The 27,824-nt window shown below is 42.5% G+C and overlaps 1 protein-coding gene across 2 annotated transcripts in view; it reads right to left on the bottom strand.

Annotated features, from left to right (window-relative positions):
• LOC126418801 (guided entry of tail-anchored proteins factor 1-like) overlaps positions 1-27,824 on the bottom strand; it is a 110,446-nt gene that overhangs the window by 23,777 nt on the left and 58,845 nt on the right. For both annotated transcript variants that reach the window (XM_050085736.1, XM_050085735.1), the window contains exon 2: positions 12,234-12,399. In XM_050085736.1, the coding sequence (XP_049941693.1) occupies positions 12,234-12,399 (166 nt within the window). The remainder of the gene's footprint in view (positions 1-12,233; positions 12,400-27,824) is intronic.

Raw genomic sequence — 27,824 nt, 5'->3', positions numbered from 1 at the left:
GGGCGTTTTATAGTATTTGAGAGTTGTAGCATCGCGTTTTAGTACCTGAATAGTGTAAAATCGCGTAGTCTCCTTCCGTCGCCGAGCAGTGTGTCCGCAGTGCGCAAGTAGCAGCATTACTGCATTTACTAGGCAATCTTGTATTTTAATAACCGTTTAAATTTTGTGTCGATTTGTTTGCGCTCTCTGTAGATTAGTTCAGATGTTCTTTGCACAACAGTTTTTAGCATGGATACGGACTGCAGCTGCTGTGTTCAGATGCAGGCTGAGTTGGCATCCCTTCACTCCCAGCTTCAGGCAGTGTTGGCTTCGGTCACACAGCTTGAGGCTGTTGCCAATGGGCATCACTGTGGGGTTCCGGATGGGGGTTTGTCGGGGACGGCCAGCTCGTCCCACGCATCCCCCGATCAGACTACGACTGTGGTTGCCCATGATACTGCCCGCATTGAGGCTGATCCCTCACCTATGGTAGAGTGGGAGGTCGTCTCAAGGTGTGGCAGGGGGCGAAAGACATTCCGGAGGGCTGAACGGAAGGCCTCTCCCGTTTGTCTGATGAACCAGTTTCAGGCTCTGTCTCAGGCTGGTACAGATCTTCGGCCTGACATGGCTGCTTGTCCTGTTCCAGAGGTTGCCCCTCAGTCTGCAAGATCCGGGCGGTCGCAGAGGGTGGGCTTACTGGTAGTTGGGAGCTCCAACGTCAGGCGCGTAATGGGGCCCCTTAGGGATAGGGCAGCAAGAGAGGGGAAGAAAACCAATGTGCACTCCGTGTGCATTCCGGGGGGAGTCATTCCAGATGTGGAAAGGGTCCTTCCGGATGCCATGAAGGGTACAGGGTGCACCCATCTGCAGGTGGTCACTCATGTCGGCACCAATGATGTGTGTCGCTATGGATCCGAGGAAATCCTCTCTGGCTTCCGGCGGCTATCTGATTTGGTGAAGACTGCCAGTCTTGCTAGCGGGATGAAAGCAGAGCTCACCATCTGCAGCATCGTCGACAGGGCTGACTGCGGACCTTTGGTACAGAGCCGAGTGGAGGGTCTGAATCAGAGGCTGAGACGGTTCTGCGACCGTGTGGGCTGCAGATTCCTCGACTTGCGCCATAGGGTGGTGGGGTTTCGGGTTCCGCTGGATAGGTCAGGAGTCCACTACACGCAACAAGCGGCTACACGGGTAGCAGGGGTTGTGTGGCGTGGGCTGGGCTGTTTTTTAGGTTAGATGGCCTTGGGCAAGTACAGAAAGGGCAACAGCCTCAACGGGTGCAGGGCAAAGTCAGGACATGCGGGGACCAAGCAGCAATCGGTATTGTAGTCGTAAACTGTCGAAGCTGCATTGGTAAAGTACCAGAACTTCAAGCGCTGATAGAAAGCACCGAATCCGAAATCATTATAGGTACAGAAAGCTGGTTGAAGCCAGAGATAAATTCTGCCAAAATTTTTACAAAGGTACAGACGGTGTTTAGAAAGGATAGATTGCATGCAACCGGTGGTGGAGTGTTCGTTGCTGTTAGTAGTAGTTTATCCTGTAGTGAAATAGAAGTGGATAGTTCCTGTGAATTATTATGGGTGGAGGTTACACTCCGAGCTAGGTTAATAATTGGCTCCTTTTACCGACCTCCCGACTCAGCAGAATTAGTGGCAGAACAACTGAGAGAAAATTTGGAATACATTTCACATAAATTTTCTCAGCATGTTATAGTCTTAGGTGGAGATTTCTATTTACCAGATATAGACTGGGACACTCAGATGTTTAGGACGGGTGGTAGGGACAGAGCATCGAGTGACATTATACTGAGTGCACTATCCGAAAATTACCTCGAGCAATTAAACAGAGAACCGACTCGTGGAGATAACATCTTGGACCTACTGATAACAAACAGACCCGAACTTTTCGACTCTGTATGTACAGAACAGGGAATCAGTGATCATAAGGCCGTTGCAGCATCCCTGAATATGGAAGTTAGTAGGTATATAAAAAAAGGGAGGAAGGTTTATCTGTTTAGCAAGAGTAATAGAAGGCAAATTTCAGACTACCTAACAGATCAAAACGAAAATTTCTGTTCCGACATTGACAATGTTGAGTGTTTATGGAAAAAGTTCAAGGCAATCGTAAAATGCGTTTTAGACAGGTACGTGCCGAGTAAAACTGTGAGGGACAGGAAAAACCCACCGTGGTACAACAACAAAGTTAGGAAACTACTGCGAAAGCAAAGAGAGCTTCACTCTAAGTTTAAACGCAGCCAAAACCTCTCAGACAAACAGAAGCTAAACAATGTCAAAGTTAGCGTAAGGAGGGCTATGTGTGAAGCGTTCAGTGAATTCGAAAGTAAAATTCTATGTACCAACTTGACAGAAAATCCTAGGAAGTTCTGGTCTTACGTTAAATCAGTAAGTGGCTCGAAACAGCATACCCAGACACTCCGGAATGATGATGGCATTGAAACAGAGGATGACATGCATAAAGCTGAAATACTAAACACCTTTTTCCAAAGCTGTTTCACAGAGGAAGACCGCACTGCAGTTCCTTCTCTAAATCCTCGCACAAACGAAAAAATGGCTGACATCGAAATAAGTGTCCAAGGAATAGAAAAGCAACTGGAATCACTCAACAGAGGAAAGTCCACTGGACCTGACGGGATACCAATTCGATTCTACACAGAGTACGCGAAAGAACTTGCCCCCCTTCTAACAGCCGTGTACCGCAAGTCTCTAGAGGAATGGAAGGTTCCAAATGAGTGGAAAAGAGTACAGGTAGTCCCAGTCTTCAAGAAGGGTCGTCGAGCAGATGCGGAAAACTATAGACCTATATCTCTGACGTCGATCTGTTGTAGAATTTTAGAACATGTTTTTTGCTCGAGTATCATGTCGTTTTTGGAAACCCAGAATCTAGTAAGTAGGAATCAACATGGATTCTGGAAACAGCGATCGTGTGAGACCCAACTCGCTTTATTTGTTCATGAGACCCAGAAAATATTAGATACAGGCTCCCAGGTAGACGCTATTTTTCTTGACTTCCGGAAGGCGTTCGATACAGTTCCGCACTGTCGCCTGATAAACAAAGAGCCTACGGAATATCAGACCAGCTGTGTGGCTGGATTGAAGAGCTTTTAGCAAACAGAACACAGCATGTTGTTATCAATGGAGAGACATATACAGACGTTAAAGTAACCTCTGGCGTGCCACAGGGGAGTGTTATGGGGCCACTGCTTTTCACAATATATATAAATGACCTAGCAGATAGTGTCGGAAGTCCCATGCGGCTTTTCGCGGATGATTCTGTAGTATACAGAGAAGTTGCAGCATTAGAAAATTGTAGCGAAATGCAGGAAGATCTGCAGCGGATAGGCACTTGGTGCAGGGAGTGGCAACTGACCCTTAACATAGAAAAATGTAATGTATTGCGAATACATAGAAAGAAGGAGCCTTTATTGTATGATTACATGATAGCGGAACAAACACTGGTAGCAGTTACTTCTGTAAAATATCTGGGAGTATGCGTGCGGAAAGATTTGAAGTGGAATGATCATATAAAATTAATTGTTGGTAAGGCGGGTACCAGGTTGAGATTCATTGGGAGAGTCCTTAGAAAATGTAGTCCATCAACAAAGGAGGTGGCTTACAAAACACTCGTTCGACCTATACTTGAGTATTGCTCATCAGTGTGGGATCCGTACCAGATCGGGTTGACGGAGGAGATAGAGAAGATCCAAAGAAGAGCGGCGCGTTTCGTCACAGGGTTATTTGGTAACCGTGATAGCGTTACGGAGATGTTTAACAAACTCAAGTGGCAGATTCTGCAAGAGAGCCGCTCTGCATCGCAGTGTAGCTTGCTCGCCAGGTTTCGAGAGGGTGCGTTTCCGGATGAGGTATCGAATATATTGCTTCCCCCTACTTATACCTCCCGAGGAGATCACGAATGTAAAATTAGAGAGATTAGAGCGCGTACGGAGGCTTTAGACAGTCGTTCTTCCCGCAAACCATACGCGACTGGAACAGGAAAGGGAGGTAATGACAGTGGCACGTAAAGTGCCCTCCGCCACACACCGTTGGGTGGCTTGCGGAGTATAAATGTAGATGTAGATGTAGATGGGGGCGCGAACTGTTGTCCATGAACATGAATGCCTCGCCAATACAGTTGCACTAACGGTCGGAGGATGGCTTTCACATATTGTACAGCCATTATGGTGCTGTCCATGACCACCAATGGCATACGTCAGCCCCACATAATGGCACCCCAAAACAGCAGGGAATCTCCACCTTGCTGCACTCGCTGGACAGTGTGTCTAAGGCGTTCATCCTAGCTGGATTGCCTCCAAACATGTCTCCGATGATTATCTGGTTGAAGGCATATGCGAAACTCATCAGTAAAGAGAACGTGATGCCAATCCTGAGTGGTCCATTCAGCATGTTATTGGGCCCATCTGTACCACGCTGCATGGTGTCGTGGTTGCAAAGATGGACCTTGCCATGGACGTCGGGAGTGTAGTTGCGCATCATGCAGCCTATTGCAAACAGTTTGAGTCGTAACATGACATCCTGTGGCTGCATAAAAAGCGTTATTCAACATGGTGGCACTGCTGTCAGGGTTCCTCCGAGCCATAATCCATAGGTAGCGGTCATCCACTGCATCCTTGGGTGGCCTGAGTGAGGCATATCATCGACAGTTCCTGTCTTTCTGTATCTCCTCGATGTCCAAACAACATCGTTTTGGTTCACTCCAAGATGCCTGGACACTTCCCTTGCTGAGAGCCCTTCCTGGCAGAAAGTAATAATGCAGATGTGATCGAACCTTGGTATTGACCGTCTAGGCATGGTTGAACTACAGACAACACGAGCCGTGTACCCCTTCCTGGTGGAATGATTGGAACTTATTGGCTGTTACACCCCCTCCATTTCATAGGCATTGTTCATGGATGGTTGTTTACACCTTGGGGAAGGTTTAGTGACATCTCTAAACAGTCAAAGGGACTGTGTCTGTGATACAATATCCAACTCTTATCTTCAGGAGTTCTGGGAACCGGGTTGATGCAATACTTTTTTTGATGTGTGTATAATCTACTTTCAAAGTGCCAAAATGTACTAGAATAAATAAAATGTCTATAAAATGCCACACTGTACAATGTTCTTGCGGTGAGACAGCTGCAATTCCTGAAATGCATTACATGTGGCCTCTGGCCTGCCGAGGAGGACCGCAGTCCTGAGTCCACGGATAAACCACGAAAATCTGGCACATTACACCACACACAAATAGACCTGGGCTGCAGTCAGATTGTTGAGATTAGATTTGATGGGCAGGGCCTGCACATTAGTGGGAAATTTGGGGCTTCAGATTGGCAGGCCCGATCTGATAGAGATACCCGCAGAAATGGCCTGCTATTTTGGCCTGTCATAGAAGACCACTGATGTGGCCAGCTACTTACATGTCACAGACACCATGTTGACAAAATGATACTGAAGTGATCAATCCATGCAATAGATAACTTGTGTGAATACTCTGAAAATCGATACTAATGAGGATTGGTTGCAACTCACCGTAAAGATGATTACTGAGCTGCAGACAGGCACATGAAAAGACAGTCACACTCTCACAACTAAATTTTTGGCCATAGCCTTTGTCAGAAAATGAGAGCACACACACATTCACACAATCATTCAGACACAACTCATGCACACATGACCGCTGTCTCTGGCCGCTGCATCAACAGTCTCTGAGAATCATATCCAAACAAACCTCTCCTGACACCTCCCTGCCTCTCATCCGCAGTTGCCAGGCTAGCAGCAAGAAGTGGTGGCAGCACTGACTGAAAGCTGAGGGGAGTGGCAGAAAGGGAAGAAGCAATAAGAATGAGGGATTCGGGAAGTGGCTCACATACTCAGCTGCGCCCAGCCAGTGACTATGCATGACATCTCACTAAACAAACCATTTCATCTACTGAGATAAAAACTAGATTTTTCCAATGTTTTTTTTTTTTCAAATTTTCCTGATATTTCAATGATTTCCCTTAAATTCCCTGATTTCCAGAACTTGTGGCAACCCTGACCTCACATGATTTTCAGAGATAAGCCCTTCCCCTTTGAAATTTTTCTATTTCCATTTTAACAGTTCCAATTCCCTTTCCGTGGAAGACATTGTTAAATCTTGGTTTTTACCTTGTACTGGCTCCTTTTCTTTTTTCCAACTTCATACTTCTTTTCGTGGCATTTAGAGTAGATTTACTACCATGGCAATTATTCTTTAACTATGGAAGATCTTCTAGATTACATGCTGGAGGTTCAGGTTTCACCACAAGCACGTTTAGCTTCTATGTATTTGTAACAGCTCGGATGAAGTCACAATGTTTTCTTTGTTGCTGCTCTTAACTGATGGTTGTTGTGGGTTGACATATGTGTTCGTTGTGTCTATCTCTGTACGCTGCTATAAGCAGAGCATGCCCGTAGGTCAGTTACTGTGTTTTTCAAGACTACAAACCAGATTTGTGGTTGGTCAGGCATAAACAATGGGGCCTGTAACTGCAAACACAGTGCAGAAGGACTGCTTGAGCCAAGGACAGACAGTCTGTTGCCACTGAGAGCAGCTGTGAGTAGCTTGATTATATATTTAATACTTACTCAGAATTAAGTGTAGAAACATTTGACAAAAGTGTTTAAGCTCAAGGAAATAACACTGCAACTGCTTATTTGTTTGTTTTAAAGCCTTAGTTATTTATTGCAGAAATACATTACAGCTTTAACAACCAGTCCCCTACAAAAATTTCAGATTTATAGATCACTTCCAGCATTGTGGAAAGTGAAATCCAATGAGTGCATGAACAGTATCTTTTCTGTGCATAGATGGTGTAACAAAGTTCACCAATTTGATGGAAGATTTCTCTTTCATCCTTAAAAAATTCCAACAGTCATCTGGCTGTGTTGCAATTTCTTTTAGTGTGGTAGTATGGCCATATGTAGAACACTTTCCATGCCACTTTTTTGCCTATAGCTGCTCCCTCCTGCTTTTCTTTTTGCAGCATGTAGTGACAGCAATGACAATACATGTGAATCGTACATAATCAAGTGCTGATATGTTCGCTACAAAGGAAGTATTGTAACTGACTCTTCCCAGGCATAATTATTGCGCCATTCTTGGCCTTGCACTTTTGCATTTGGTCTTGCACTTTTGCACAGTATATCAATACAATATTATAGTGAAATAAATATTGAGCATGTGACATTAAAAGAGAGTAATAGAGAAGTACAAATAATGTCCAACTGAGAAAAGAAATAATATTTTTAATGTTCAATGAGATTCAGAACTTTTCCTCTCCTGCATATATTGCCTACCGGCTAACAACGAACAGCTTAAGACTTATTCTTACTAAAATCCACCTCGTATAAATGCACAGTAAACACAGAGGTCAAAGGTCCCAGAAATAAAGATTTTCTTAGTCACTAGACGATACTTCACCAGACAGACAATTTGCATGTGTAAAATTTCTTAGTGTAAAGATAGACAACAAATCAAAATGGAACAACCAAACTGAATGCTGGCCATTAAAACCCAGTTCAATGTGTTTTGACTATAGAATCATCTCTCACCACTGTGGAAAAAATACTAGCTTCCTTTGAGTACTATCACTATCTAATTAACTTTATACGAGAATCGCATGGAGCAATGAACCTAAGGTCAACAAGGTATTCATTAAACAAAAATGAGCTATAATTGCATAAGGACTCATCACTGGAATAAATTATGTTCATTATAACTTTGTCTCCATACAAACAGAAAGAAATAGGTACCAGTGTACACTCTTTGAAATTCTGAAGATAGCAGGCACAAAATGTAGGCAGCAAAACGTTATTTACATTTTGTACAGAAATTAGACTGCAGCTATAAGAGCCTAAGAGCATGAAAGGGAAGCAGATTTGTAGCCTATCCGGTACATTATTAAACCTGTATACTGAGCAAGTAGTAAAGAAAACCAAGAAAAAACATAAAATAGAAAATTGAAGTTCTGTGAGAAAAAGTAAAATCTTTGGGGTTTGCCAATAACATTGTAATTCTTCCAAAGATAGCAAAGGGGTAGAGTCTTGAAAAGAGGTTATAAGATAAATGGAATGTTGTTGTTGTTGTTGTTGTTGTGGTCTTCAGTCCTGAGACTGGTTTGATGCAGCTCTCCATGCTACTCTATCCTGTGCAAGCTTCTTCATCTCCCAGTACCTACTGCAACCAACATCCTTCTGAATCTGCTTAGTGTATTCATCTCTTGGTCTCCCTCTACGATTTTTACCCTCCACGCTGCCCTCGAATACTAAATTGGTGATCCCTTGATGCCTCAGAACATGTCCTACCAACCGATCCCTTCTTCTGGTCAAGTTGTGCCACAAACTTCTCTTCTCCCCAATCCTATTCAATACCTCCTCATTAGTTATGTGATCTACCCTTCTAATCTTCAGCATTCTTCTGCAGCACCACATTTCGAAAGCTTCTATTCTCTTCCTGTCCGAACTATTTATCGTCCATGTTTCACTTCCATACAAGGCCACACTCCATACAAATACTTTCAGAAACGACTTCCTGACACTTAAATCTATACTCGATGTTAACAAATTTCTCTTCTTCAGAAATGCTTTCCTTGCCATTGCCAGTCTACATTTTATATCCTCTCTACTTCGACCATCATCAGTTATTTTGCTCCCCAAATAGCAAAACTCCTTTACTACTTTAAGTGTCTCATTTCCTAATCTAATTCTCTCAGCATCACCCGACTTAATTCGACTACATTCCATTATCCTTGTTTTGCTTTTGTTGATGTTCATCTTATATTCTCCTTTCAAGACGCTATCCATTCCATTCAACTGCTCTTCCAAGTCCTTTGCTGTCTCTGACAGAATTACAATGTCATCAGCGAACCTCAAAGTTTTTATTTCTTCTCCATGGATTTTAATACCTACTCCGAATTTTTCTTTTGTTTCCTTTACTGCTTGCTCAATATACAGATTGAATAACATCGGGGAGAAGCTACAACCCTGTCTTACTCCCTTCCCAACAACTGCTTCCCTTCCATGTCCCTCGACTCTTATAACTGCCATCTGGTTTCTGTACAAATTATAAATAGCCTTTCGCTCCCTGTGTTTTACCCCTGCCACCTTTACAGTTTGAAAGAGAGTATTCCACTCAACATTGTCAAAAGCTTTCTCTAAGTCTACAAATGCTAGAAACGTAGGTTTGCCTCTCCTTAATCCTTCTTCTAAGATAAGTCGTAAGGTCAGTATTGCCTCACGTGTTCCAGTATTTCTACAGAATCCAAACTGATCTTCCCCGAGGTCGGCTTCTACTAGTTTTTCCATTCGTCTGTAAAGAATTCGTGTTAGTATTTTGCAGCTGTGGCTTATTAAACTGATTGTCCGGTAATTTTCACGTAAGTCAACAACTGCTTTCTTTGGGATTGGAATTATTATATTCTTCTTGAAGTCTGAGGGTATTTCGCCTGTTTCATACATCTTGCTCACCAGATGGTAGAGTTTTGTCAGGACTGGCTCTCCCAAGGCTGTCAGTAGTTCCAATGGAATGTTGTCTACTCCTGGGGCCTTGTTTCAACTCAGGTCTTTCAGTGCTCTGTCAAACTCTTCAGGCAGTATTGTATCTCCCATTTCATCTTCATCTACATCCTCTTCCATTTCCATAATATTGTCCTCAAGTACATCGCCCTTGTATAGACCTTCTATATACTCCTTCCACCTTTCTGCTTTCCCTTCTTTGCTTAGAACTGGGTTTCAATCTGAGCTCTTGATGTTCATACAAGTGATTCTCTTATCTCCAAAGGTCTCTTTAATTTTCCTGTAGGCAGTATTTATCTTACCCCTAGTAAGATAAGCCTCTACATCCTTACATTTGTCCTCTAGCCATCCCTGCTTAGCCATTTTGCACTTCCTGTCGATCTCATTTTTGAGGCGTTTGTATTCCTTTTTGCCTGCATCATTTACTGCATTTTTATATTTTCTCCTTTCATCAAATAAATTCAATATTTCTTCTGTTACCCAAGGATTTCTTCTAGCCCTCGTCTTTTTACCTCCTTGATCCTCTGCTGCCTTCACTACTTCATCCCTCAAAGCTACCCATTCTTCTTCTACTGTATTTCTTTCCCCCATTCCTGTCAATTGTTCCCTTATGCTCTCCCTGAAACTCTGTACAACCTCTGGTTATCCAGGTCCCATCTCCTTAAATTCCCACCTTTTTGCAGTTTCTTCAGTTTTAATCTACAGGTCATAACCAATAGATTGTGGTCAGAGTCCACATCTGCCCCTGGAAATGTCTTACAATTTAAAACCTGGTTCCTAAATCTCTGTCTTACCATTCTATAATCTATCTGATACCTTTTAGTATCTCCCGGGTTCTTCCATGTATACAACCTTCTTTCATGATTCTTAAACCAAGTGTTAGCTATGATTAAGTTGTGCTCTGTGCAAAATTCTACCAGGCAGCTTCCTCTTTCATTTCTTAGCCTCAATCCATATTCACCTACTACGTTTCCTTCTCTCCCTTTTCCTACTACCGAATTCCAGTCACCCATGACTATTAAATTTTCGTCACCCTTCACTATCTGAATAATTTCTTTTATTTCATCATACATTTCTTCAATTTCTTTGTCATCTGCAGAGCTAGTTGGCATATAAACATGTACTACTGTAGTAGGTGTGGGCTTCGTATCTATCTTGGCCACAATAATGCATTCACTATGCTGTTTGTAGTAGCTTACCCGCATTCCTATTTTCCTATTCATTATTAAACCTACTCCTGCATTACCCCTACTTGATTGTGTGTTTATAGCCCTGTAGGCACCTGACCAGAAGTCTTGTTCCTCCTGCCACCGAACTTCACTAATTCCTACTATATCTAACTTTAACCTATCCATTTCCCTTTTTAAATTTTCTAACCTACCTGCCCGATTAAGTGGTCTGACATTCCACGCTCCGATCCGTAGTACGCCAGTTTTCTTTCTCCTGATAGCAACATCCTCGAGTAGTCCCTGCCCGGAGATCCGAATGGGGGACTATTTTACCTCTGGAATATTTTACGCAAGAGGACGCCATCATCATTTAATCATACAGTAAAGCTGCGTGCCCTCGGGAAAAATTACGGCCGTAGTTTCCCCTTGCTTTCAGCCATTCGCAGTACCAGCACAGCAAGGCCGTTTTGGTTATTGTTACAAGGCCAGATCAGTGAATCATCCAGACTGTTGCCCTTGCAACTACTGAAAAGGCTGCTGCCCCTCTTCAGGAACCACACGTTTGTCTGGCCTCTCAACAGATACCCCTCCGTTGTGGTTGCGCCTATGGTACAGCTATCTGTATCGCTGAGGCACACAAGCCTCCCCACCAACGGCAAGGTCCATGGTTCATGGGGGGAAATGGAATGTTGTCAAATTGAATGAGGTGATGGCGAGGAATTAAATTTTACAGGGAGACCAAGACTTGGATACACTAATCACCTTCAAATTATTGTAGATTGCAATAGCTATGCAAAGATAAGAGGCTTGCATAAGATAAACTAGTCTGAACATCTGTGTCAAACTAATCTTTGGACTGAAGGTATCAGCATATTCATATAATTGTTATGTTTATAGCAATAAATGAGCAACAACTATATATTGTAACTGGAAAATCAGCTGCTCATTTTTCCATCTCCAAAGTAAAGGCTGTCGTTCTAAATATGAAAGGCAAAAGTTTGTGATCTTTTTAGGTTTAAATAAGAGTATAACCATTGTCCTTAATATATAATATAAGCTACTTGTCATCAATGAATCATCACTGCTGCAGTCTACGGAGGCAGTTTCTAATAGCTGTGTCTTAGTGACAAACTATATCTTGACTCATTCCACATATATAAGGATTCCTCACATGATGTGATTTACCACACACAAAGTTTTAATTAAAAACAACAGTATTATTCTAAAGTTTATTTTTAACTTTTTATGGGAGCTGTCTCAAGTGGAGACAGATACAATACATACCTCTATCAATATTGTGAAGTGTATTGAAATATTGCAGTATTTCGCCTTAAGGCTATAATTATTATATGACTTAGTTTGCTAATTGACAATTTTCTCAAGCACAGAAAGAAATATGTTAATAAGAAGTACATTCCCTTTGGGAGTAGGGAAAAAGAACTGCTATACTGAGTAGAACGTCTCAAATAATATCCTTCTTCTTAATACACAGAAAATAGAGACAAGTATTCTTTATATATTGAACACTTACCTACAGTTTTCAATTCATTCTGAATTTTGTTAAGTTTACGTTGCATTCGAGCATATTTCGCAAATTCATCAATCATTGAGATTGTTGCTAACTCTGCTTTTACATGTGCTTCTTCAGTCTTGAGTTCCCGTTCATGTGCTGATGCAACACATATACAGGACAACAGCTGTTAAATGAAATGATTATTAATGAGGCTGATGATATGAGGAATATAGTAATGTCCTGTAAAGCTCATTGTTATTGTTATAGTTGTAAAATGTAAGTACTGAATAAAAAAGATTAAATATTTATCTATTGTGGTATATGAATACATGTTAAAGTATGCCTCAATTAAAGTACACCCTAGACAAAACAGGCATGAATCACCAAACTAGTAAGGTTCTTTATCATAAATCATGTTCTTTATTGCACAAGTATTTGAACAAGTGTTGAATACAGACAGATAGGTTTCACAAAAAATAAGTGTTTTTGAATTCTATTCACGTAGTCATTGATACTTACCCACTTCCTCATCTGAACATCAGATCAAGAATAAAGCAGTCTTTGACACCAGCAGAACAAACCAACTAGTCAGCTGATATCCTGCTGTGTCTTGCCATCTTATAATGCTAATTAACTAGAATGCAAATTAACTAGAAACACACACTAGCAAATTCAGTATCAATATTTTCAAAGGCGAAAGTTCCACAGATTTGTTTTTTATCTGTCATGCCCTGATTCTTTTGAGCTTCATACAACATCAACAAGCCCTCGCTGCCACACAATGTGCAGCAGTTATCAAAATTTTGGTGTAGAGCTAATGTAATGTCACAGCAACTATAGAATGCAGATTCAAACACAGAACCTAGAAGAAATGGATATGATCTTTTTTGACAATTCTATATTATCCAGGCAGTGATAAGCCCAATCAACTGTAAATAGTGCTTCTAACTCACAACAACATGATTAAGTTCCACAACAGTACAAATGCAGGGGCTATATTGCTAAATGAAGAAGCTTAGAACCCATACAGTTATCTCAAACAAACAACAAATTTGAACTGTTTGATTACCAGAGCATGCCAATCATGCACGGACTTCAATGCGAGATGCCTTTAATAGGTTCCACAACAAAACATTGTTCAAAATTTGGTAGGAAATCCGAAGAAATTCTGGTCGTATGTAAAGTACACAAGCGGCAAGACGCAGTCAATACCTTCGCTGCACAGTGCCGATGGTACTGTTACCAATGACTGTACCGCTAAAGCGGAGTTATTGAACGCAGTTTTCCGAAATTCCTTCCCCAGGAAGATGAATGGAATATTTCAGAATTTGAAACACGAATAGCTGTTAGCATGAGTTTCTTAGAAGTAGATACCTTAGTGGTTGCGAAACAACTCAAATCGCTTGATATGGGCAAGTCTTCAGGTCCAGATTGTATACCGATTAGGTTCCTTTCAGATTACGCTGATACAATAGCTCCCTACTTAGCAATCATATACAACCGCTCGCTCACCGATAGATCTGTACCTACAGATTGGAAAATTGCGCAAGTCGCACCAGTGTTTAAGAAGGGTAGTAGGAGTAATCCATCGAACTACAGACCTATATCATTGACGTCGGTTTGCAGTATGGTTTTGGAGCATATACTGTATTAAAAAAACATTATGAATCACCTCGATGAGAACGATCTATTGATACATAATCAGTATGGTTTCAGAAAACATCGTTCTTGTGCAACGCAGCTAGCTCTTTATTCGCATGAAGTAATGGCCGCTATCGACAGGGGATCTCAAGTTGATTCCGTATTTCTAGATTTCCGGAAAGCTTTTGACACCGTTCCTCACAAGCGACTTCTAATCAAGCCTATGGGGTATCGTCTCAGTTGTGCAACTGAATTCGTGATTTCCTGTCAGGAAGGTCGCAGTTCGTACTAATAGACGGCAAATCATCGAGTAAAACTGAAGTGATATCAGGTGTTCCCCAGGGAAGCGTCCTGGGGCCTCTGCTGTTCCTGATCTATATAAATGACCTGGGTGACAATCTGAGCAGTTCTCTTAGGTTGTTCGCAGATGATGCTGTAATTTACCGTCCAGTAAGGTCATCCGAAGACCAGTATCAGTTGCAAAGCGATTTAGAAAAGATTGCTGTATGGTGTGGCAGGTGGCAGTTGACGCTAAATAATGAAAAGTGTGAGGTGATCCACATGAGTTCCAAAAGAAATCCGTTGGTATTTGATTACTCGATAAATAGTACAATTCTCAAGGCTGTCAATTCAACTAAGTACCTGGGTGTTAAAATTACGAACAACTTCAGTTGGAAAGACCACATAGATAATACTGTGGGGAAGGCGAGCCAAAGGTTGCGTTTAATAGGCAGGACACTTAGAAGATGCAACAAGTCCACTAAAGAGACAGCTTACACTACACTCGTTCGTCCTCTGTTAGGATATTGCTGCGCAGTGTGAGATCCTTACCAGGTGGGATTGACGGAGGACATCGAAAGGGTGCAAAAAAGGGCAGCTCGTTTTGTATTGTCACGTAATAGTGGAGAGAGTATGACAGATATGATACGCGTTTTGGGTTGGAAGTCATTAAAGCAAAGACGTTTTTCGTCACGGTGAGATCTATTTACGAAATTTTTGCAGCTTTTCAGTTTAAGGCCCAAATTTTATACTGATGGCAACTCCTATAGTCTTTGAGACAAAACAAAATGGGTCCTTAAGGTTACATGATTAAAGTTTATGGCACAAGCTCATTACATTACTGACATTTATTTTGAAGCACTGCATGGTAGATGCTAGAAGTGGGTTCACAATTGTATAATCCAAGTTGTGTAATCAATTTTGTAATGGACAGTAAGCACTAAATCAATGCTGTGTGTGTATATTAAAAATGTATGTATTTTTGTACCTTTTATTATTGACATAATAATATTTCCTTCCTCGCACAATATTGATAGCAGAAACACGATTTTCCAAAACTGGTCTTCAAAAAATGTAGCTGTTTGGTGGCCCTTCATTCTTTACAAAACATTACTGACACCTACCTCATTTCCCATACAAAACAACTACTTTCCAAGCAAGCTCGCAGAAAAAAATTTTCAAAAATTTGATCGAAAGATGCACATTTGTAATTCTAATTGGATGACAAATGTAAATTAATGGTACTAGTCAACACATCATTATGTTTACAATAATACAAAAACCACTAGTTGAGGTAGAGAGTGCACCCATTATCTTTCAGAAGTCCTTACCGCATTTAACACATTACTCTAATTACCTGGCCAATATAAGTTGCCACAGGCACTCATTAGCAGAACCCATCATTGAATCTAAGGACTATGTCTGCTCATTACAAGCTAGATTAAAGTGCAATTGTATTATGTGTATGTTTTTCCACAGCCAAACTAAATATGTAAGTCACATTCTCAGTGTAAAAGATATGTGACTGACAGAATTATGTTTGGTTACAGCCAACATGATGACTCCGCTAAATGAGCTACAGCTGGGATACCATTCCAAAGATCACCCGTGTGTGACAAAACATTTGCTTCTCTCCAGCAAAATGTAAATGTAGCCACAACCCCAATACTGGGTAACTCATATAGTAGGTAAAACTCTGGTCCTTCCTGCTATTGACTTTCAGGCAGGCTATGACAAAGATGTGACAAATTAGGCCCAAAACAAAGTATTCAAAATTAAAGACAAGGCTCTACAAATCAGATACATAATATTTTGTAGTCAAGACACTCCATGTGGATCTCAGTGGGACCAAGTGCCTTTTGGTGACTTATAAGCCTTAGTGAGCATTTTTAGACTCCAAAACAATCTAAAAAGTTATTGGTGCAAAGCCCACAGTATTGAGAGCTTTTTTCCTCAGTTCGTATCACTGTGACATATACTGCAATCAACAATATGCCATGCTAATTCAGGAACATTCTCACATCTACAAATTAATCCAGAATATTTTTTGAGCAATGATAGGTTGTATGTAAGATGATCCCTGAATGGATAAATAAATAAATACACTTCCTCCGGGAATACCACCTTAATATAGCACTGTTTGTGTGGGCGAGGAGGTTTGCGTGCTCCATATCTGGAGTGCTACGCCAGCGGTAGCATAGCTACCAGCAGGATCACCCAAGCCAGACAGGCCAAAGGGGAGGAGCCAGACAAAGTGTGTCTCACAACGACCTATCAGTGCCGTTCTCTATCCCAAACCTGTCCTCAGCATATCACTTTCCTGTCATTCCCTGATATATGTACAAAACGGCAAAAAGATCTCAGGCATGGAGAAGCCAATCTTTCTACAGGAGGAAACCCCAAATGAAAAACCCTGGTCCTCCAGGTTGCGGGTTGGCGATGAGCTACCAACCTGTCCTACTCTCATATGTAAATTGTCATGCCCCAAACGAAGAAAGCAATGACAACAAAAAAGATATTTTCTATGAGGAATTAGAAACAGTTTTAGACAATGTACCAAGTGAACATTACAAAACTAATGCAAAAATAGGGAAAGAAGTAGCCTTCACGAGGACCATCAGAAAGCACAGTTTACATGATGAGAGCAGTAATAACGGCACTAGGCTGGTTAGCTTTGGGACTGCAAAAGGCTTGTTTATATGTAGTACTGATTTCGACAGGAAGAGAATAAATGAAGAAACCTGGGTTTCTCCAGATGGGAAGACAGTGAAACAAATAGACCATCTAATTGTAGAGACGAGAATAAAGAAGTGGATACAAAATGTCAAAAGGGCAAGAGGCGCAGAACGTGGATCAGACCACTTCCTTGTCAGGGGAACGATGAAAACAATATGGAGAGCCAGGAAGTACAAAAGAATGCAAACAGTCACTTGATGTTACCAGGAGAGTATGATTAAAGATAATATAAGAAGAACTTTCAAGATGGCACTGACAAACTGTTTTGAGGCTTTGAATGATGAGGAAGGATATACTGTGGAAGATCAGAACTGGAAGGCGATTGCAGAGACCATTAAAGAAACAGTCCAAGAAGTAATCCCTAAGTGAACTAAGGGAAAAAAGAGTGTGGTTTGATGAGGAGTGTGAGGAAGCCATCAGGGAGAGACAATGGGCCAAATTACTGTGGATACAAAGTACAGGGTTATTACAAATGATTGAAGCGATTTCACAGCTCTACAATAACTTTATTATTTGAGATATTTTCACAATGCTCTGCACACACATACAAAAACTCAAAAAGTTTTTTTAGGCATTCACAAATGTTCGATATGTGCCCCTTCAGTGATTCCGCAGACGTCAAGCCGATAATCAAGTTCCTCCCACACTCGGCGCAGCATGTTCCCATCAATGAGTTCGAAAGCATCGTTGATGCAAGCTCGCAATTCTGGCACATTTCTTGGTAGAGGAGGTTTAAACACTTCACCATTAAGAAAAAATGTTGCTTCATCACTGGAAACAAGTTTCCATGAGCTGTTGCAACCGCGCCGAAAATTCAAAGCATTTGACTTTGTCATCGGGTGTCAGGGCTTGTAGCAATTGTAAACGGTAAGGCTTCTGCTTTAGCCTTTTCCATAAGATTTTCCAAACCGTCGGCTGTGGTACGTTTAGCTCCCTGCTTGCTTTATTCGTTGACTTCCGCGGGCTACGCGTGAAACTTGCCCGCACGCGTTCAACCGTTTCTTCGCTCACTGCAGGCCGACCCGTTGATTTCCCCTTACAGAGGCATCCAGAAGCTTTAAACTGCGCATACCATCGCCGAATGGAGTTAGCAGTTGGTGGATCTTTGTTGAACTTCGTCCTGAAGTGTCGTTGCACTGTTATGACTGACTGATGTGAGTGCATTTCAAGCATGGCATACGCTTTCTCGGCTCCTGTCGCCATTTTGTCTCACTGCACTCTCGAGCGCTCTGGCGGCAGAAACCTGAAGTGCGGCTTCAGCCGAACAAAACTTTATGAGTTTTTCTACGTATCTGTAGTGTGTCGTGACCATATGTCAATGAATGGAGCTACAGTGAATTTATGAAATCGCTTCAATCATTTGTAATAGCCTTGTAATATGCAGGAAGAATAAAAATCAAAGATCGAAGAAATACAACAGCAGACACAAGCCACCATGAGGAAAGCAAGGAGAAAATATGTAAAAAGCATCATGGAGGAAGCTCAACAAGACTTTCATGGAAATAGGTATAAAGAGCTTCATAGAAAAGTGAAAAGTTTTAAAGGAAGGACATACCATCAACACGAACTCATAAAAGATGCCCATGGAAGAATGTTAACAGAAGATCAAAACATTGGGGGAAGATGGGTGGAATACTTCAGAGAATTATTAAACTCTGATGAGCTGACCGAACTACTCGAGTTTGATGACCCAGTAACAGTAGACTCAGAATATCCTCCACCCATCATTGAAGAGATAAGGAACCAAATAAAAAAACCTTAAGAATGGTAAAAGTCCAGGAGAGGACGGAATTTCCGTTGAGCTTCTCAAGGCTGGAGACAAAATCCTCTGTTTCAAAATCCACAAGCTAATCGAGCAAATTTAGGCAAAACATGAAATACCAAAGGAATGGAAGGTAGCTGTGATATGCCCCATATACAAAAAGAAAGACAAATCATTATGTGACAACTATAGAGGCATGCGCTACTCAACATCTGTTATAAGATCTTCTCCAACTGCCTATTAGATCAAATAAAACCTCTAGCAACAGACATAATTGGAGGTTTTCAAGCATGCAATCAACCACGAACCAGATTTTTGTCCTAAAACAAGTCCGTGAAAAAATGAACGAATACAGCCGAGAGATACAGCTCCTGTTTGTAGAGTTGAAGAAGGCAGGAAGTATACATAGACCTAGCCTGATTAGAACTATGACAGAGCTTGGTATGCCAAAGAAATTGGTCAAACTGGTAGAGGTATGCCTAAATGACACAAAACTTAAAGTTAAGGTGCACAAGAAAAAGACAAAGCTTCCAAGTTGCAACAGGACTACACCAAAGTGATGGGCTATTATCACCTGTCCTCTTCAACCTGGCCCTTGAGAAAGAAATGTGGGATTTTAACAAAGAAAACTTCCAGGGCATTCAAATTGGCAATGAACACATTACATATCTGGCCTATGCAGACAACATTGCACCATTAGCATGCATTCAAGAAGATCTGAAAAAAAGTATCCAGACCTTGGAGTTGATGGCAGCTAGCATTGGTCTACAAATTAGCTCTGAAAAGACTGAGTATATAACCATAGGAAGAAAGATTCAAAACTCTCAAGATTTAATTGTGAACCACACCAGGTATAAGCATGTGAAAGGTTCAAATATCTCGGATCAATTTTTACAGAAGTAACATCAACTGAAACAGAGACAAAAGCATGACTGCAGGTGAGAAACAGATGCTATCACTCTCTAGACATGTAGAAGTGTCTCTCAACAACTAAAGCTATGGTTGTATAAGACATTAATAATGCCAGTAGTACTTTATGGTTCTCAAACCTGGAACATTCAAAACCAAAACCTTAACCGAGGGCTTACATTTGAAAGGAAGGTCCTCAGGAAAATATTTGGAACAGTCCGAGATCAGATTACTGGAGAATGGAGAAGATGCCATAACACAGAATTAGAAGAGTTGTACAAGCAGTCTAACATCTTGGGAGTGATGAAAAGCAAAAGACTGCAATGGGCTGAACATGAAGTTAGAATGAAGGCAACAAGGTGGCCCAAAACTGCAATGGACTGGATCCCGTCAAACAGCAGACCAGTGGGAAGACCTAGAACGAGGTGGACTGATGGAGTGAAAGAAGACTTGTTGTGGCTGGAAGTCATGGAAAACAGGAGACAGATAGCAGAAGACAGAGACAGATGGAGAGCTCTAACCGTGGTGGCGCGCAGACCACTGGGCCTGATCGCGTGAATCAATGAATGAATGAACATATAAATAAATGTTTTACACTGAACAAAGTGAGTGAGTGAATGGTAGAGAGATTTCCAATCCTATCAAGACTGATAGTTTGAGCAACCAAAGAAGACCTACCGGCAAAAGCAATGGCACTGACACAGAGACTCATCAGGGTTGCCACAGGTTTCCCCAAGTGAAATTCCCTGATTTCCAGACAAGTTTTAGCATTTTTCCCTGACAAACTCTGAGATCTCAAGGGTAAATGAAGACATAAATAGACAAAAAAAATAAGGACTTCCGTATTTCTCTCCAGTTCAGTTTTGTTTTGTTTTAGGGCACAAAAACAACTAGGGTCGTATGTGCCAGGGACTTGGAGAAAGGTTTATAAAATACTTAATAGAGAAATAGAGATCCAGAACTAAAAATTAAATGGCCTTCGCCGTATTGCTACAATGGATAAAAAGTGAAATGCGGTCGGCAGCCCGCTCGTTGTTCACTAAAACAGCTGATATCTCAGATGGCAAATTCAAACAGGAACATAACTGGTAAAAAAAAAGGCATTCCATCAGGAAATGTGGACAGTTAAAAGTTGGGCACAATGTGCACAAAGTGTTGGGGGAGCACGACTTAACAAATGATGATGGCTAAAAAGACAGTGCCCAAAACGCAATGTAGTTAAAATGACCTCAAGGTAGGAGGGGCAAAAGGTGGTCATCCAAGACGCTCAGAGAGGCTTAATAACCCAGAGCTTATTCCCATGACGGGAGGAACAGTGGCGATGCCAAAGTCACACCATCTCTTGACAGATGGCAACACAGAGATAGATAATCAATGGGAATGTAAGAACTAGTGGGCTGAGGTATGAGGACTGCAGCCTTGGCAGCAGCATCAGCATCCTTGTTTCCTGTCAGACCGACATGACCAGGAACCCACATAAACATCACAGGGGCTCCATCAAGAGTGAGCAGGTGCAAGCTTTGCTGGACCCGCTGCACTAATAGGTGGACAGTGCACTGTGTACAGAGGCTTTGAAGGGTGTTGAGAGAGTCTGAGCAGATGACACAATTGAAAAGCCTGGGTCATCGGATGTACTCCGTGGCCTGATAAAGGGCAAAGAGCTCTGCTGTAAATACTGAGCAGTGTGCCAGAAGCCAATACCAAAAAAATGTCAGCACCAACAACGAAGGCACGCCCGACGCCGTGATCGGTGTACGTAAAGGTAATACTGTGAAATTCCAAGTGAAAGTTGTGAAACTGAAGGCGACAGAGCAAGGCTGGTGTATTGTCCTTAGGCAGTGAATGAAGGCCAAGGTGTACATGGGCCGCCACATGAAGCCAAGGTGGAGAAGGGTCCACACCCACCAGGAAAGTTGCAGGGAGTGTGAAGTTAATCTGCTGGAGAAAGAGCCAAAAGCGAACTACAGGAGGTAACAGAGAAGAGGGATGCGCCCCATACTGGCGATCAAAGGAGTCATCGAAGAAGGAGGCATAGGATGGGTGGCCATGCATGGCAGACAAATGGCATGAATATCTGCTGAGGAGGAAGTCACAGCAGTAGTTCAGCAGCTTCTGCATACGGACTCTCAACCAGACTAGTGCAAAAGGTGCCAGTGGGCAAATGGATGCCACAATGGTGGATAGTACTGAGAGAGCATAAGAGGGACAGACATGCAGATGCATAAACAAAGCACCCATAGTCTATAGTTTTGAATGGAGAAGGGACAAGTACAAAAGGTGGAGGATGGTTCGATCTGTACCCCAGGAGGTACCATTGAAGACACACAGGGGATTGAAGGACTGAGTACAGCGGGCTGCCAAGTAAGACATGTGGGAAGACCAAGAGAGTTTCCTATCGAGCATGAGACCCAGGAATTTCAAAGTTTCAGCCAATGGAAGAGTAACAGGCCCACGATGTAAAGGTGGTGGGAGAAACCAACTGTGCTCCCAGAAGTTCATACAAACGGTTTTGGCATAGGAAAAATGAAAGCCATTGTGAAAGCTCCATGAGTAAAGACAATCAAGACATTGCTGAAGATGCCACTCAATGAGACAGGTCTATGAACAACTGCAATAGTGTGCAAAATTGCCAACAAAAAGGGAGCCGGAGATGCCCAGCAGGAGACAGGGCATTATAGGGTTAATGACGATAGCAAAGACAACATTTGCTCAGGGGGGGGGGAACACTGAGGCACATCGTTTTCCTGGATAAAGGTGTCCGACAAGGCAGAACCCACGCATACTTTGAAACTTGGTCTTTTAAAAATTCCTCAAGGAAACGGGGTAGGCAGCCACAGAAGCCCCATGTGTAGAGAGTACGAAGGATACTAGTCTTCCAGCAGGTGTCGTACGCTTTCTTCAAATTGAAAAACATGTGCACAGTCTGGGATTTCTGCAGAAAACCATTCATGACAAGGGTGGACAAAGTGAAAAGATGGTCAACTACAGAATGGCGTGCTCTAAATCCTCACTGTACAGTGTCTGGGAAACTTGCCCTCTGCCCAGATGCGGTTGTATCTATTAAGTAGAAAGTGCTTGCCTGCAAGAGAAAGGTGCTGCAACATCCGAATGTGAATAGTGTTTGGCCCTGGGGCAAACGAACTGGATGAAGTGAGAGCATGATCTAGCACCCCCATAGTAAATGTGGCATTGTAACACTCACGATTCTGAGAAGAGAAGGGTATCGCCTGAGCCTCCTCCACTCGTTTCCAATGGCGGAAGGCAGGGTGATAGTGGGAGGAGCTTGAAATTTCCGTAAAATGGTTGCCCAAGGTGTTGGAGATAGCAATAGGGTTGATGATGGCATTGCCTGCTATTGTCAGGCCGGAAACTGGGGAATGGACCTTGGTCCCAGTGAGCTATCGGAGGTTGGCCCACATGACGGAAGAGGGGGTGGGACTGTTAAAAGAACTAGTGAATGAAACCCAGCTGGCTTTTTTGCTATCCCAAGAAACAGGACAACACTGTGCACACATCTGGATATCGTGAATGCAGTTTGCTGCCATAGCATGACAGTTAAAAACACAGAGAGCACATCTCTGTGCGCGAATTGTGTCGCGGCACGCTTAAGTCCATCAAGGGACCAAGATATGGTGTAGTAAAGAGGAAGGCTGAGGAATAGAACGTTCTGCAGCAGTTAAGTTAATGTTTGTAAGATATTCCACCTGGTCAATAAACTGGAGAAATCGTGTTCGTCAAAGGTCACCAGGGGGGAGTACAGCCTCCAGTCGGCCTTAGTAATCTGCGATTTGGGTGTGCAGGAGTCAGCAAATAGACAGCACATGGGAAAAGGTCGCTCGAGTAGGTGACAGAAAGAACAGACCACTCAAAACAATGGGCAAGATGGTCAGTGCAGAAGGATAGGTCCATATAGGAATAGGTGTATGAGGAGTCTTAAAGGAACGTGGGAGTTCCTGTGTTAAGGCAGAAAAGGTTAAGTTGATTAAGAATGTCAGCCAAGAGGGCACCTCTCAGACAGGTTCTGGGAGAACCCCAAATGGGATGGTGGGCAGCAGAAATGGGTGAGGTAGCTGCCCAATAAGCTGGAGGAAGATGGCACTGGCGACATCGAATAATGGGGGGATGTAAATGATACAAGGGGAAAGGTCAAGTGAGGAAGGAAAAGGCAAACTGCAACAGCTTCAAGCTGGGTAGTCAGGAAGATTGGTTGACTATGAACGTCATTCCATATGATCAGCATGACTCCCCCATGAAATGGAATCCTTGGGCGGAAGGTCAAAATGGACAGGAAGAAATGCGAAAGCTCAAAGTCGTCAAGAGGACACAATTTTGTTTCCTGAAGGCAGAGTACAAGTGGATACTGCAGTTCTAAAAGCAGCCACAAATCCCCTTTGTTGGATTGAAAGCCAGGAACATACCGCTAGAAGAGTGTCATGATGAGGAAAAAATGGATTGGTGTCCCTTGGCAGCTGCCGAGTGCTAGCCTGTGAAGACTCGCTGCTACAGGACACTAAGGCACGAGGATCCTGCTCCATGAGGTCCACAGAAGTGTCAGCTTTCTTCTGCTTTTGGCCTGTGGAGTCCTACGCAGAAAAACGGTTGGGGGTGCGCACCGGCAACATGGAGGCAGGCCGGGCAAAGGTATCACATGGCAACACTGCCGAAAAGGATCTTCGAGTCGGCGAAGGAGAAGACCGTTTGCGTTTGTAGGACTTCTTCGAGCCTTTCTGGTTGGCAGAGGAAGACTCAGGTGTTGGCCGGTTGTGTAGCTGAGAGGCGAGAGTTTGATAGCTTGTTGCACAGCTGGATGAGGAGACTGCAATGCTACCATGACACAGGGTGATTTCACAACCTCAGAGCCGAATTTGGTTATTATGTCTGCGTGTGGCTATGTCCTCCGGGAGTGAGATGTAGCATGAACAGTACTATAAGTGCCAGACTGTAAAACGCAGGGTTTGCAACTAGCCAATAACTCGCGAGCAACTGGGTAAGGAAATTTTTTCCTTTACCGGGATCTCCTGGACAGCCCGCTCATCGAGGTACACAGGACAATCTCAAGAGGAAGTGGCATGGTTGCCATTGCAGCTGATACAGCAGGGAGAGGGAGGTGGACAGTCACCCTCATGCGCATTCCTACCACAGGTTACACATTTGGCCGTGTGTCGGCAAGACATTCGAGTATGGTTGAAATAATGACATTGGTAGTAGAGCATCAGGTTCAGAATGTATGGTTAGACCATGAGAACCTCACAGCCTGTTTGATCTTGGATGGAAACACCACTCTATCAAAGGTGAGAAAAAGAGTGCGTGTGGGCACTAAGGAAGCATCTACCTTTTTTATCACCTGATGGACGGCAATGGCATCCTGATCAGAGAGGTATGTTTGGATTTCGGCCTCAGTCAGACCGTCGAGCAGCTTTGTGTAAATAACACCACGGGAAGAATTCAGTATTTGATGGGCCTCGATACGAACAGTATAGCCATGGAGAAGTGAAGCAGCAAGCAGTTGTTGTGCTTGAGAACCAGGAGTAGTCTCCAAAAGTAAAGTGCCATTCCGTAAAAAAAGAGCAAGATTTCACAGGTCTGGCAACTGCATCAATACCTTTCTGAATAATAAATGGATTTACCATTGTGAAGGATTGACTGTTTTCAGTACGTGAAACAAGGAGGAACTGTGGTGCGGCTGGGAGAGTCTTTGAATCATTAGCCTCATTCCGCTTATGTTTTGTAGATGTACGTTGTGAAGGTGATCGGCTCATCGCAAGATTGCCAGAGTCTCCAAAGGCATGCTCCTTCCAACTGGGGTCCACTTTCACAAGTGGGTGCACCTGCCTTAAGTGGTTGTTCACACCTCAGGTTACACATCCCGAACACCTGACGGAGGGACCAATTGGCAATTTGGGAAGGTAGCAGCTCAAGCAATCACCCCTCTCTGGGCCTGGCCTGTACCACGCGGTATGTGCCAAACCTACCTGTCGACCCAGGGCTGGGAATTACGTGTAACCCAGTCACCTGTTATGTGTCAGACACATGGGGCTGCCTTCAGGAGTGCACAGAGAGGAAGAAGAAGAAAGAGGAGCCTCAAATGCTGAAGTGGAGGAAGGATAGGAGAAGGTGAACAAAAAAAGGAACAAGGAATGAAAAACAGTGGTGAGACTGTTCTTATGTCAGCTATGGACAGTGCAGAACATTCACAAAAACACTCCTAACATGTTCCCCAAGGGAGGGGAAAAAGAACAGCAAGAGGATAGACATGCAGCATGGAAGGGAAAAGATGCTGCAAAGACTGGGGCCCTGTGCTAGATTTCTCTCCCGTGTGATCAAAAATTTTAAGTACTAACAGCAACATCTTCTGTAATAAACTGTTTTTAGATGGAGAATGCAAGGCAAATGGCATACGTGTTCCATTAAGATCTCTGTTGTTTTTTTTATTTCAATAAAACGAAACACATCTGTCACAAAAATACGCATTTCCTTGGAATTTCAAACCAGATTTAAAATACCTTCAGTGATTTCAGGAATAACTCAGAAAAAAGATAATCTCTTGAAAGAAGTGTATAAGGCAGGGAAGAGTTGTGTAAACCAAAACTATCTGTGACCACCAATGAAATGTTGGTTCTACTATTTTCATTATTGTCAGTTATTAGTCACAGTGTTATTTTGCAGGTATTGTGTGATTTTTCTTTCAAGAAATGTACGAGTACATAGCATACAAACCGTCAGCGACTGCCACACTTTTCTTGTTCTTATTATCCATACTTTCTAATATATAAATTATTTTCGAAATGTACTAGAATAAATAAAATATCTATAAAATGCCACACTATACAATGTACTTGTGGTGAGATGGTTTCAATTCCTGAAACCCATGCCCATGGCCTCTGGTCTGCCGAGGAGTACTGCAGTCCTGGGACCTTGGATAAACCACGAAAAACTGCCGCATTATGCCACACACAAACAGACCCAGACTGCAGGTGAGACTAGATCTGATGAGCAGGGCTCACATATTAGTGGGAAATGATGGGCTTCAGATCAGGAGGCCCATTCGTTACAGATATTCCACAGAAATTGCCTGTGATTTGGCCCATCGTGGAAGTCCACTTGTGTGACCAGTTATGCATGTGTCACAGACAACATGTTGATGAAATGAGACCAATTATATTTTTCCAGTGTGGTCCCCCCCCCTCCCCCTCCCCCCCTGATATTTCCCCAATTTCCATGACATGTTTGAAATTCCCTGATTTCCAGAATTTGTAGCAACCCTGGCCATCATTCTGCAATCTTTAATAACCCATATTCTCACCCTCTTTCATAGCAATCACTGCAGAGCGACCAGAAAAAAAGAAACATTACACAATATTGCATACACAGAAGTATTTATCTTATGAAACCATGCACTTTAATTCCCTTCTGCCAGCACTGCATGCAGAACAAGGCAGCTATGCACAGTATTTACATGATGGCCAAAACTGATATAGCTATGGGAGTGTCTACAGTAAAAATGGGTCAAATGTAAGAAGTTGTGGTCTTATGTAGGGTCAGTAAGTGGACTGAAATCAATTATTCAGTCACTCAATTATCATATTGACAGTGAAACAGCAGATGACAGAGAGAAGGTCAAAATATAGAATTTGGTCTTCCGGAGCTGTTTCATTGCTGAAGATCATAATACAGGTTATCCATAAAAGAATGTTGCAGTAACTTAATTAAAGCGTAATTCCAACAGTTTTAGATAACTGCATGTGCAAGTACTGTTTTGTTATTTCCGTACTTCCAGTGCCATATACACAAAACTGCAACTCCTGAGTGTAAAACATTTTGTGTTCTGTGGTTTGCTGAGAGTGATTCTGCAATTTCAGTTCAACATGTGTTTCATTTAAAGTTAACTGCAATCCCCCACGTGGCAAAAACATTTACCAATGGTATAGTCAATTTGAAACAACCAGACTTGTGTGTAAAGGGAAAAGCACAGGATGACCAAAAGTGTCTGAAGAGGATATTGACCATGTCAGAGCTTCTCAACTTCATTATGCTAAAAAGTATGTTTAAAAACCAAGTCTTAAACTTCAGTTGCCAAAGACAACAATGTGAACGGTTTTAAGAAAATATTTACACATGTATCCATACTGATTGTAGTTGGTACATGCTTTAAAGCCAGATGATTATAGTGTACATTATAACTTTGCAAGTGAAATGCTGCAGTGGTAGATGACTTCCTTAAATGTAAGGTGTTCAGTGATGAGGCAACTTTTCATCGAAGTGGGAATGTAAATACCCATAAT

The sequence above is a fragment of the Schistocerca serialis genome, chromosome 9 (assembly GCF_023864345.2).
Source record: "Schistocerca serialis cubense isolate TAMUIC-IGC-003099 chromosome 9, iqSchSeri2.2, whole genome shotgun sequence".
NCBI classification, from domain to species: Eukaryota; Metazoa; Arthropoda; class Insecta; order Orthoptera; family Acrididae; genus Schistocerca; species Schistocerca serialis.
The sequence above is the reverse complement of the archived record's forward strand: the minus strand, read 5'-3'. Positions and strand labels throughout refer to the sequence as shown.